We start from the raw sequence: 12738 nt of genomic DNA on the forward strand, positions 1-12738 counted from the left end.
TTGCCATATACTGAGATGCTGGGGTCCTCCTGTTGTTATTGGGGTTGTATCTAGGCTTGAAACTCAAACTGGTATTGTGCTTGTTGTTCAGAAACTTCTTTGGTTCAAACTTGGCCTTGAAACCAAAGGTAATTTGCTTTGGTTGTCGCCAGGAAGGGACACTTGAACCGTTGTTGGAGAAGTTCCAAAGACTTCATTTGCCTGGTTCATATGCTGATGGTCATAACGTAAGGCCTCTTGCATAGTTTCATTAACCAATTTGTTTAATCCTACAGATCAGAACCACCAATTGCAATCAAGTCATATACTCATAATAATATTTTGTAATCCGTCCAGGCTTTTGTGAACTTGATACTGGATTGTATGGACCACAAACAAATTTTATCAGTAAGGTGGGTTCACATTTGATATTTGACCTCGGCACGGAAGACACCGCATCTGTTACCATCTCGGCTAGAGTCCGCCACGCCCGTCTATATCCCGCCTCCATCTCGGCTCACGATGCGTCTTTCACCGTTGGACTAGCCGGCCGTCGCCGACCGCCTTCCCCAACTCCCCGGTGCCTAAATCACCGAAAGATCCGTCTTGGAATGGCGAGATGGTGAAGGAAACCTTGCAGACTCTTGAGTTACCAAGGGACAAGGGTGTGCCTAAATCTGCTAGGCCGGAGTGTAAGTGGCAGAGACCACCTGATGGAGTTGTTAAAATTAATTCTGATGGTGCTGTTAATGTCAATGACAATCTGGCAGCCTACTCGGTGCTGTTGCACGAGAGGGGGTGGTCTTCCGTGGTGCTACGGGTAAGACTTACCGAGGTGTGTCTGATCCTTTGACGGTGGAGTCCCTTGCTTTTAGAGATGCTTGTTGTGTATGCAAGAAGCGGGGGTTTCACTAAGGTTGTTTTTGAAGTTGACTCTGAAGATTTGGTCCGACTTTGGAAAAATAGAGCTAATGATCTTTCAGTAGTCAAGCAGGTCTTAGATGAGATTAGTGAGTTGAGTTTGTTGTTTACAAATTTTAGCTTAGTTCATGCTCGTCGCGAGGCTAACCGGTGGCGGCTCATTCTTGTGCAAAATATATAAGCCTACAAGATGGGTCGTTTTCCGGGATGCCGAGCCACCTGCTTTTCTAGTTCACAGCCTTGGGGCTGATTGTAACTTGGTGTGAGTTGTGGGCTGCAAGTTTCTGACGCACTCTTTTCCTTACCAGGGTACCTAAGGGGGCTGGAAGGTTTTTAATGAGGCGGCTTGCTAGCTTTTTAATATATTATCTTTCAAAAAAAAAAAGAGAAGCCCACCACGCCCCCGCCGTCTTGGAATGGGCCTTCTTTAGAGGTGGAAACGGAATACACATCGGCGGTGTCGCATTGGAAGATGACAAAGACAAGATCTTTCTCTGGTGGTGTGCTTGTCTTCATGGTGTAGTCTCCATCCTCGGTTCGTCGGCGGTCCATGGCCTTGAAGCTTGTTTATTATTTTCTTACCTGTGGCTTTGAAACCTGTAAGTTGTTTGTTCAGCACCATATACTTGCTGTTATGGCGTTATTAATTTAACTTTATGTAAAAAAGGTTTTAGAAAATCGAGAGAGTAATTGAAACGAGCCCTCGCGTCGCCCGTAGCGGGCGACTCGGGGGAACCTCACCCACGCCGCCGCCGGCCCCCAGGACACCCTCCTCCCTCCCGCCGCTGCCGCTGGCCTGGCCGCGGTGGCGGCGGCCCCCTCCGCCGAAGGTGGTTGGGGGAGTCCCGCGGTGAACGCGTGGCCGACCGGCAACCCGCTTCCGTTCGCTCCGCCTCCCGCGGCGGCCGGACGACGGCGGTTAGCGACATCGGCGGTTGGGGAGCTCTGCATCGCCGAGCACACGCTGCTCCCAGCTTCGTCGGTATCCCGGTGGCCGTGGTGGGCCACTGCGTGTGGCAGGCTGCCATTGCTGGCACCTGCAGGCCCATGGCAGAGGTGCGCCATGGCGCATGGACGGCGGCGCGGCGGCGCGATGTTTGGAGGACCGGGCGTTTGTTCCGCAACGTCCCGGGGACGGCGGTAAGTTGGCATGAGGAGCTGGCCTACCGTGCGTGGAGGCCGGAGCGGCGGCTCCGGGAACAAGGCGTGTTGATGATATGCCCTGGCTGTGTGGGCGGCAGGGCATGTCTCCGTGGAGTGGGCGGCGCCCCTGTTGCGGTGGTTTCGTTCTCGTCCGGGGTTTGGGCTGTCTTTGACAGTGGCGGTGTTGTAGGTCTCCGGACGAAAGTCTTGCCCGACTCGTTCGGTGCCGGCAACGACGACGCTCGAGGGCGCCGTTCTCCTCCTTGGAGGCGTTGGCCGTGGAGTCCTCACACACCTCCGCCTATCATTCCGGGGTGAAAACCCAAATCCTGCTGGGCTGGATTGAATGATGGCGGCGTCTCTGGACGCCGTGACCTCTTTGGAGGCGTCATTTTTTGGAATGTTTGGGAGCCACCTCCGGCAATGCCTGACTGCTGCTTGGGTCAACGTTTTCGTGTTCCGTCGGTGCGCGAGTGCCGCTGGCTTGCATTGCGGCCTGCCTCACCCCTCGAAGCTTGAAAGGCCTAGCCGTCTCTCTCGACTCTTACTTCCTTTCCAGGGACGTGGACCGGGCAGTCGCGGCGCTCGTTGTTGCCTTCGTGCTGGTGCCATTCAGCGGCGCTCCAGACCTGGTTTATCCAGGTCGTGTGGCCAGGTGTGCGGGTTTTCGCCGGTTTTCCCAGAAAAACTGTGCCGTGTGTGGTTTTCTCTTGTCTGGTTTTCCTTATAAATCGGACACGGTGTTGAGTTTGTATCGGTTTTCGGCCAATTTTTCTTATAAATTGGCCAAATTTCCCTCTTTTTAATGAAATAGGCAGAACTCCTACCGATTGCTAAAAAAAAAAAAATCGAGAGAGTACAACTCGTAAAGAAAGGAGGCCATATAGATATAGCTGGGCCGTCCTCCGTCATCTGCAGAAACAGATCCCTGCCTCCTCCACCTTCTTCCCCTGCCCCGAATCCATCCTCCCCCTTCCCGCCTCTCCCAACCGCCAAAATGGACGGCCGCCGCCCTTCTCCTCACGCCGACGACCCCACTTGCGGCGGCGGAGGGGCCAACTCCTCCATCACGCCCCAAGAACCCGAGGTCTACTCCCCACCTGCCTCTCCTCCCCGCGCGCACCACTCCGGTCAGCCGGGGAGGTCGATCTTCGTCAACGAGGACACGAGTGGCGGTCCGACCATTGGCGCCGCCTCGTCCTCCGCCTGGGGACCTGTAGAAGGCCAAGAATCCAAGATCACGGACAAGACAGCCGCCCCCTTCCTCTTAGGGCCGCGGCGTCTGAGCAGCCCAACAGGGGGCTCGGACTCCGACTCCGACGACGACGACTGCGATGCCTGGGGCGGCTTCAGCGACCCCTCAACGTCGCTGAGCTCTCCAGACGCCTACGACTGCCGGACCTTCTTCGCTGACCCACCTTTCCAAGAGGAGGCGCATCACGAGGTACTGCAAGAAACCCCAATTTCCTGATTTGGGATTGTCCCTGTGACTATTTTGATGATTTCTTATGGAAGATAGAGTCTCTAAATGGCATGGTTTGGATCTTTGGTCAGGACTTGCGATTGGATGGAAAATTTCACTTTTAACACCGCACCCAAAAAAAATCTGTGGTCTCAGATATCGAATCTTGCAATGGTTACAAGTTCCCAGTAATACTGCTCAACTTAGTTCGTTCTTGATTTATATCATCTCTATGAATAGTATCCCTCAGATATGAAATATTGAATCTTGCAATTTGGAATCTTACAAGTTATGATATTCGTGATGCTTCCCCCACATTTCTTGCTAAGTTCATTTGGGATGTCAATGGTACCAACCCGTTCATTTACAAGATCAGTCACATGTGCTTTACCTTTGAGGCCTGTAAAAATATTGGTGCTATTGAAGTCGTATATTGTTGTCTCTTTCAGGGATATAAGGTGGAATTGGAAAACAAATTGAAGTTTTATATTGCTTCTGCATCCCTATGTACTGCTTAATAACGGAAATTTTCGCTTGGTTTGAGCAAACCTAGGAATTCTATATATGCATTCCTTCTATTTTGGAGTGTACATAGCCTGGGTCAAGATCTTAGACTGTAGCGATTGTGGTAATACTAAATGCTATCTGGTCATAGGTCACTTCTTTTTACGGTCTTCATAGTCAATTTTGTCATTGTGTAATATCTGTCTGTATAAAAATAGAATTATGGCATAGATAACGATTGGCAATGACATGAATAGTCTGTACCTCTGAGCGTTCCTTAGCTTGCTAGTTAAGATTTTTTTTCCACAAATCTTGCTAATTTAGATGGTAAAAACTTGTTGTCCAATGATTTTACAATAGCGGAATACCGTAAGAACATAATATGATTCTTTCCACTGATTCCTAATCTTGTGTTTGTGGCTCAGTTATGCAACAGATTCTTCTTGTTTGATGCACTTTTACAAAAAAAAACAATGTTTAATTTGTAACCTTATGCTCGTAGCTTAATTTGCAAAAAAAAATTTACTTTCTCAAGTTTCTGCTTTTTTACCGAGTCCATGTTCAAGTAAAGTGTGCTGGGTCTCCTATAAATATGAACAGTGACTACAGTCCTAACTCAAACTAAAAGTAGCCATCCTGCAAACTGTTAACAACTCTTCTTTTAAGTGCCAGATATCCTTTTGTTCCAAGGAATGAACACGTCGGATTGTAATAATATAAATGTATATTTCCCTTTCATTAGTCAATGGCAACCAATTCTTGTTGATTTTCAGTGCAATACTCCAAATCTTATTGAAGACAAGGAGCAATTGGTGTGGATTGCGAGTGTACATTATTGTATTAAAAATGCCTGCATTACAAGATCAGTCATCTTGGTGCTGTTAAAGTCGTGTATGATTGTTTCTTTCAGGGATATAAGTTGGAATTGGGAACAAATTGAAGTTTTTTATATTGCTTCTACATCCCTATGTTTCCAGGAATGAAAATGTCAGATTGCAATACTATAACTATATTTTATTTTTCATTTGTTATTGGCAACCAATTCCTGTTGATTTTCAGTGCAATGCTCCAAATCTGTTTATTAAAGACATGGAGCAATGGGTATGGATAGCCAGGGTAGATCAGTGTATTGAAATCTCCTGCATTACAGTAGAGGATGTGTCAATGCTCCATGAAGTTTTGATTGATGTAGTAAGGATTCAGTAGGCATGCGGTGCATCCCATGGACATTTTTATTTGACTTATTGTTTATCCCAAGCAGGATATTTATTATTGCTTATGTTATTTTGTGGAGCTTAAATGCGATCACACGTAAATGCATACCCCTTATCATCTATTGCCCCCTTTTCAGATTCTTGATTATTCTTTTTGGAGATATGAGGATGTGCCCTGTGATCATGTGAGCACTTCTTTTTATAATGTTTAGTCTAATTAACTATCCCTCATTGGTTCTTTGTTAACCTCTTCGTACCTTCAGTTTTCTATGGTTTCACAGACATCAGAAAATGGTGGCCCCACAATTCATGAAAAGGTTAATTTTCTTATTGAGTATGCTCATATGCTGGATGCTAAGAGATGGCAATTTGAGGAAACTGCATTGGTTTTTAATATACTAACTGAAATGTTCTTGGTGCAGGAGCCTTTATCATCTCTAGAGGCTGAGTTGGCATACAAGGATATGAAAGATAAAGCAAATGTAAATACAAAATGTGATCCATTAAATTTCTACTTGTTTTGTTTACTATGTGTTCTCACCTATTATGTGGGCTTTTGCAGATGCTTTTGGCTAATTACTCTGAATACCGGAAAGTATCTGGAGATGGGAGTTGCTTATACAGATCCTTCATATATTCATATCTGGTATGCTGATATCTTGTTGAATCATTATTCTTCCTGAATTTCTTCCAGTTCTCCACCTTAAAGTTTGTGGCGCCTTGTGATGATTTCATTTTGTCCATTGGGTCTATAGGAGCAGCTCGTGAAAGTATCTCCTGACGAGGAACTGCGCTTAATTGGGACACTTGAACCGTTGTTGGAGAAGTTCCAAAGACTTGATTTGCCTGGTTCATATGCTGATGGTCATAATGTAAGACCTTTTCCATAGTTTCACTAACCAATTTGTTTAATCCTACAGATCAGAACCACCAATTGCAATCAAGTCATATACTCATAATAACTTTGTAATCCATCCAGGCATTTGTGAACTTGATACTGGATTGTATGCGCCACAAACAAATTCTATCAGTAAGGTGGGTTCACATTTGACATTTTTGCAACAATTAACGATGCTTTATACTTATGTTATTATTATTTTCGATAAAGTGCATACTTATGTTATAATTGTTTTTGCAGTGACTATGAAGACTGGCTATTCCAGGAGAGTCAGAATGAGCAGAATTTTGCCAATAGTGAGAAAACACAATCACTTTTTTAGTTGTGTTGCTACCTTACTTTAATTTTCTGACTCTGACTATTTTTATTGTAGTCATATCGTATCTTCGATTGGTGGCAGCAATTCAGATATGCTCGGAGGTTGAAAAGTTTTGCCAAGTCGTACCCGAACTTAATCCATTATGCCCTGAAGTGGTGAGTGTTCTCTTTTTGTGTGACCTAAAATGTAGTAATAAGTTTGGTATTTGTCTTGTTGTCTGCTGGTTATGCATTTTGCGTGATGTAACTGCATAGTAAGAGCAAGATGGGTACATCATGGTACTTATACCAGCAGGAGAATTGTTTCGGAAATTCTCTAAAATTGAAGGGGTGAGTCATATTGTGTGATCTAAAATGTAGTAGTGATAATAAATAAGCTTTGTATTTGTCTTGCTGTGTGCTCGTTTTGCTTTTTGTCTGATGCAACTGCATAGTAGGAGGAGCAACCTTTACATCATGTGACTTATACCAGCAAGGGGAATTTGTTCGTAGAAAATTGTTGTCAAGTCCTGAGTTCATCTGTTTTTGGATTGCAGTGGTGCCGACGGAAAGTGATACCAATGCAGGCAGAGGGAGACGAAGTCCATCTAGTTGCGCTCACCGACGTATTGCATGTGCCCCTCCGAATTGTTATCGTTGACATGTCAGGGACCGAGGAGCCAAACACCCATATCATCTTTGAGTCACCAGACGTTTTGCCCTTAGTTCCTTGTGTCACACTGTTGTATAGGCCAGGGCACTACGATATCATCTACAAGTAGTGTTTGTAGCAAGTCGTAGATACCATAGCATGAGATATACTATGATCAAGGCTGATCAGAGTCACGGTTACATGTAAATTACTCTTGGTGCGTACACATGTTGCACTGTTTCTATCCTTTCTGCAACTTTAAAGAGAATCTGTAGGATTTCTTTCTGAGCTCCTGAAATTCTTGCTGGAACGAGCAGCAAGCTTACAATTGCAGTCGTTTTTCTATGGCGGTGAAGATATATGAGGTAAAAGTCCGATAATGTAATTTCGTCAAAAAGGTATTATTCATAGTTATATCTTACAAGTTACAGAAGCATTCATTTTCTCAAAAGTAAAACATGGAGACACTTTCATCAAAACCATTGCCAGCGTCTACTACCATAAAAAGCTATCGTCCCATGAGGTGCTCTGCTTCGTCTTGAGCTTCTTGATGTACTTGGCCATAAACCTCCAGATGAGCTCGTCGTGCCCACGACACCAGCCGGACAGCTCCTTGACGCCGCGCTTCGCCAACGCGAAGGCTTCCACGTGCCGTGACAGACCGGCGAGGGCCCTGACGTACATCACGTACGCGAACGGGTCCATGGGGAAGGCCGCCAGGAGCCCCTCGCCGACGGCACGCACGCGATCCACCTCGCCGTTGCCGACCTCGAACTCCAAGTACTCCTCCCAGCCCTGCTTGCGGAGGCCGCCGCCGCCCTGCGGGAGCCGGCGCACCCACCGCTCGAGCACCCGTCGCTGCCCCTCGACGTCGCCGGCTCTGCGCTCCGCCAGGGACCAGCTCCAGTACACGAAATTCTCAATGGCGGAGCCGGGGAGCGCGGCGAGTGCTCGCTCGCAGACGGCCCGGTCGGCCTCGATGCCGCCGCCTCCGTCCTTGAGCTCGAACGTCACGAAGCGGGCCCACAGCTTGTCGTTCCCCGGGTCGGCGGCAATGCCGGACTCAAATTCTGCTCGCTTGGCGGCGGCCTCCTCCGCCGACATCGTACATGTGATTCTGAAAGATTGCTCTGCCATCGCCGTATCTTGTCTTGATTAATGATTATAGTCTATCTTACGGCCGTAGGCCGCGCGTGGGTATTTATATTGATGAGATGGTGGCCGGTGCGTCGTCGAATTCCGATTCTTGTCGGACTCGGACTCGGACTCCTCGGAAAGATTTGCAGTCCTATTCGGGGAGCTGCAGGAGTACTTCTTTTCATGCGGGAAGGAGTCCTACTGCATGTCCACTGCAAGCCGCTTACAGAGGCGCTTACATAATAATAAAAATAAATATTGAAAAATCAAATCATCAAGAAAGCGCCCTAGCTTTTATACCCAAGACTCTATATGAGCCTGACTTTAAATTAGCAAAACCTGACTTTAAATTAACGAATCCATCAACGAGTGTGGCCTTTTGGAAGCGAGCTACGTATAGCTCTTTATTTTTAAAGACACAAAATTCGTATTTCAAAATTTTAAAAAAGTGAAACAAAATCCTAGAGGTAGCCGACTACCATGGTGCAAAATCTCAATGCAAACTGATTTTTATTCTAGGCTACACGAAATTGACAAAATTAGTAATCTTGAAATGTGTACTATTCACCAGAATTTGTCATTTGTGTGTAGCCCGGAATATAAAGTAGTTTGTATTGAGATTTTACATCATTGTAGTATACATCATTTCCTATCTCTAGAATTTTGATTCGGATTTTTTTAAAATTTTAAAATTCGAATTTTGTGTGTTTGAAAATAAAGGCTTAGGTGTAGCTCGGCCACCGTTTGAAGTTTTCCAGCGATCAATCGGCTATAAGAGCATCTTCACCGGCATGTAACAAATAATCGCTGGTAGGGGCGCCAACACTAATGTATGGGGGCGCCGACACAACATCCTCTATTTGGGGACGTTGTTCCCACACCGGCGTCCCCCATACGACAGCCTTCATTTTTTTCCTTTTTACAATATTTCGAAATAAAATATCAATCAAATTTTATTCATACTATATTAAATTACTCATACAATCACACAAATAGTATTTAAATTATTCATACAATCAAACAAATGGAATACCTTCGTATTTTTGTTGATGAAGAAGGGAATACCTTGCCCATCCCCAAGATTTGATGCTTGTACCTCTTGGATATTTCTTGGGGTGACATGGGCATCCCCAAGCTTGAGCTTTTGTCCATCCTTCATCTCATCACATTATTCTTCTCTCCCTACACATGAAAACTTCCTTCAAACAAAACTTCACACAGTTTTCATTAGCAACATTAGTGTATTCAAGATAATAAATCCACTTTTGTTCAGTTTAAACACAAGACAAACATCCATTAGAACATTAGCTACTGTAGTAACTTCTTTTAAAAGCTCTTTCTCTCAAAAGAACTCAAAAAGAAAAAGATTAAGAGACAAATACAAATAGGGGGCAGAAATCTATCAAAACAAAACATTAGGTAAATATCGATATTTTCGAAAATCCTCTATTGCTCAAATCGAAAAGTGCAAAACTAATGAAAGTTAGATAATAACCAGGATCAGGTGCTAAAAAAAATTCAGATCAATCCGACATTCATGCTGAGAGTAATAATTTTTTTGGTGGCAGCATAGAATCTATTTCGGGACATCAACTTCCCCAAATCTTACCTTCTTCCTATTAAAGGCTATCATTGGCACAAAAACGAAATAAAAAGGATAAGGAGAGGTTACTACAGAGGTAACAACTTCCAAGACACAACACAAGAAAAATTACAGAAATAAAACATGGATATCCCCCAATAGTGATTTTCTTTAACACCTTTCAGCTAGGAACAGTAGTTTAAGAAGATGCTCACATAAAAATATGAATTGAAGTAAAAAAGAGCATCAAGAAGCAAATATAAAACAAATTTAAGTCTAACCCACTTCCTATGAAAAATAATCTTTTAAAGAAACAAGTCATGGAAGCACAAAGCAACAAGCATAGGAAAGCAAAACAAGTGCAACTTAAAAAAATTCGACATAAAGAGGTGAAACTTAATATTGTTGAGATACATAAAACCATGTTTCCTTCTCTCATAATAACTTTCAGTAGCATCATGAATAAAATTAATAATATAACTATCACATAAAATAGTCTTATCATGAGGCACATGCATAAAATAATTATTACTCCCAAAATAAGCATAGTCATTCTTATTAATTGTAGTGGGAGAAAATTCAACAAAATAGCTATCATTATTATTCTCATCACCATAATAATTAAATATAGGAGGCATATTGTAATCGTAATTAATTTTCTCTTCTATAGTAGGTGGACTAAAAATATCATATTCATCATTGCAATCATCATATATTGGAGGTATAGTATCATCATAGCAAATTTTCTCCTCTAAAACTGGGGAACTAAAAAGATTATTTTCATAAAAACTAGCTTCCCCAAGATTAGACTTTTCCATAGCGTTAGCAATAATGGTGTTCAAAGAATTCATACTAATAACATTGCTATTAGCATGCAAATAAAGTTCCATAGGTTTTTTAATTTTCTCTTCAAACACCTCATGTCCTAACTCAAGATAAATACAATAAAGCTCTCTAATTGTTTTGTAGTTTTCCATTAAGCCTAACTAATGAAAATAAAAACAGGAAACAAAAAGATATAATTGTCGAACCTAAAGGAAATAACTTCGAGCACTCACACATCAGCAACAGTACTAGAAGATAGCTTAGTAGCCAGAGGATGTGATTACTGATGACCCACAAGTATAGGGGGTGTATCGTAGTACTTTCGATAAATAAGAGTGTCGAACCCAACGAGGAGCAGAAGGTGTTGACAAGCAGTTTCGATGAAGGATTCACTGTAAATGCTCACAGACAAGTATTCAGGGGGTTTTGATATAGCAGATAAATAAAATACAAGTAAGTAAAATGCGAGAGTAATAAATGCAGCGAGTGACCCAATCCTTTTTAGCACAAAGGACAAGCCGGTTTGTTTACTTATGATGACCAAACGTTCTTGAGGACACACGGGAATTTAGTCTAGTGCTTTCGCTTCATATAGTTGATTAATCTTCATTGTTTTGATAAGTGTTGTGTGGGTGAACCTATGCTAATGCACCGCCCTTCCTATGACTAATACATACTTGTGATTAAACCCCCTGCAAGCATCCGCAAATACAAGAAAGTAATTAAGATAGATCTAACCATAGCCTTAAACTCTGAGATCCTGCTATCCCTCTGATGACCCACAAGTATAGGGGATTGATGTCTACTCACGCTTCTTTTCCTGTAGACAGTGTTGGGCCTCCAAGAGCAGAGGTTTGTAGAACAGCATCAAGTTTCCCTTAAGTGAATCACCCAAGGTTTATCGAACTCAGGGAGGAAGAGGTCAAAGATATCCCTCTCAAGCAACCCTGCAATCACGATACAAGAAGTCTCTTGTGTCCCTAACACACCTAATACACTTGTCAGATGTATAGGTGCACTAGTTCGGCGAAGAGATAGTGAGATGCAAGTAATATGGATGAGTATGAGTGGTAATAGCAATCTGAAATAAATATGGCAGCGAGTAAACATGCAACAGAACAATAAACAAACGGCGATTCGATGTTCGGAAACAAGGCCTAGGGATCCTACTTTCACTAGTGGACACTCTCTACATTGATCACATAACTGAAACTACTCTACACTCTCTTGTTGGATGATGAACACCATTAATTGTGTAGGGCTACAAGAGCACCTCAATTCCGGAGTTAACAAGCTCCACAACATTCAATGTTCATATTTAAATAACCTTAGAGTGCATGATAGACCAACGCAATTATACCGAGTACTAACATAGCATGCACACCGTCACCGACAGGCTATGAAAGGGGGAATAGATCACATCAATACCATCATAGTAATAGTTAACTTCATAATCTACAAGAGATCACAATCATAGCTTATATCAAGTACTACATGATGCACACACTGTCAACATTACATCATGGAGGAGGAATAGACTACTTTAATAACATCACTAGAGTAGCACATAGATTAATAGTGATACAAAGCTCATCATATGAATCTCAATCATGTAAGGCAGCTCATGAGATCATTGTATTGAAGTACATGGGAGAGAGATTAACCACATAGCTACCGGTACAGCCCTTAGCCTCGATGGAGAACTACTCCCTCCTCATGGGAGACAACATCGTTGATGAAGATGGCGGTGGTGTCGATGGAGATGCCTTCCGGGGGCACTTCCCCGTCCCGGCGGCGTGCCGGAACAGAGACTCCTGTCCCCCAGATCTTGGCTTCGCGATGGCGACGGCTCTGGAAGGTTTCTCGTACCGTGGCTTATTCGTCCGAAGTTTTTAGGTCAGGAGGCTTCTTATAGGCGGAGAGTCGGAGTCGGAAGGCTGACGGGGCCACCACACAGTAGGGCGGCGCGCCTGGCTCCTTGGCCGCGCCGCCCACACGTGTGGGCCCCCTGTGGCCCTCCTCTGGTCCCTCTCGGGTGTTCTGGAAGCTTCGTGGAATTATAAGATGCTGGGCGTTGATTTCATCCAATTCCGAGAATATTTCCTTACTAGGATTTCGAAACCA

The 12738-nt window shown here is 43.9% G+C and overlaps 1 protein-coding gene across 1 annotated transcript; it reads left to right on the forward strand.

Annotated features, from left to right (window-relative positions):
• Nucleotides 1–2989: 2989 nt before the first annotated feature.
• Nucleotides 2990–6443, forward strand: LOC124655427. The gene is made up of 8 exons (XM_047194326.1): nucleotides 2990–3487; nucleotides 5361–5408; nucleotides 5487–5540; nucleotides 5646–5705; nucleotides 5786–5869; nucleotides 5979–6095; nucleotides 6203–6258; nucleotides 6362–6443. Exons 1-8 carry the CDS (start codon nucleotides 3041–3043, stop codon nucleotides 6441–6443), a joined length of 948 nt encoding a protein of 315 aa, XP_047050282.1. The 5' UTR covers nucleotides 2990–3040.
• Nucleotides 6444–12738: the final 6295 nt, after the last annotated feature.

Source organism: Lolium rigidum, chromosome 1 (assembly GCF_022539505.1).
Source record: "Lolium rigidum isolate FL_2022 chromosome 1, APGP_CSIRO_Lrig_0.1, whole genome shotgun sequence".
In the NCBI taxonomy this organism is placed as follows: domain Eukaryota; kingdom Viridiplantae; phylum Streptophyta; class Magnoliopsida; order Poales; family Poaceae; genus Lolium; species Lolium rigidum.

Coding starts and splice junctions, on each gene's coding strand:
- LOC124655427 (XM_047194326.1), top strand. CDS start 3,041: ATGGACGGCCGCCGCCCTTCTCCTCACGCCGACGACCCCACTTGCGGC. Junction 3,488..5,360: donor AAGAGGAGGCGCATCACGAG/GTACTGCAAGAA, acceptor CCCCCTTTTCAG/ATTCTTGATTATTCTTTTTG. Junction 5,541..5,645: donor GCCCCACAATTCATGAAAAG/GTTAATTTTCTT, acceptor TTCTTGGTGCAG/GAGCCTTTATCATCTCTAGA.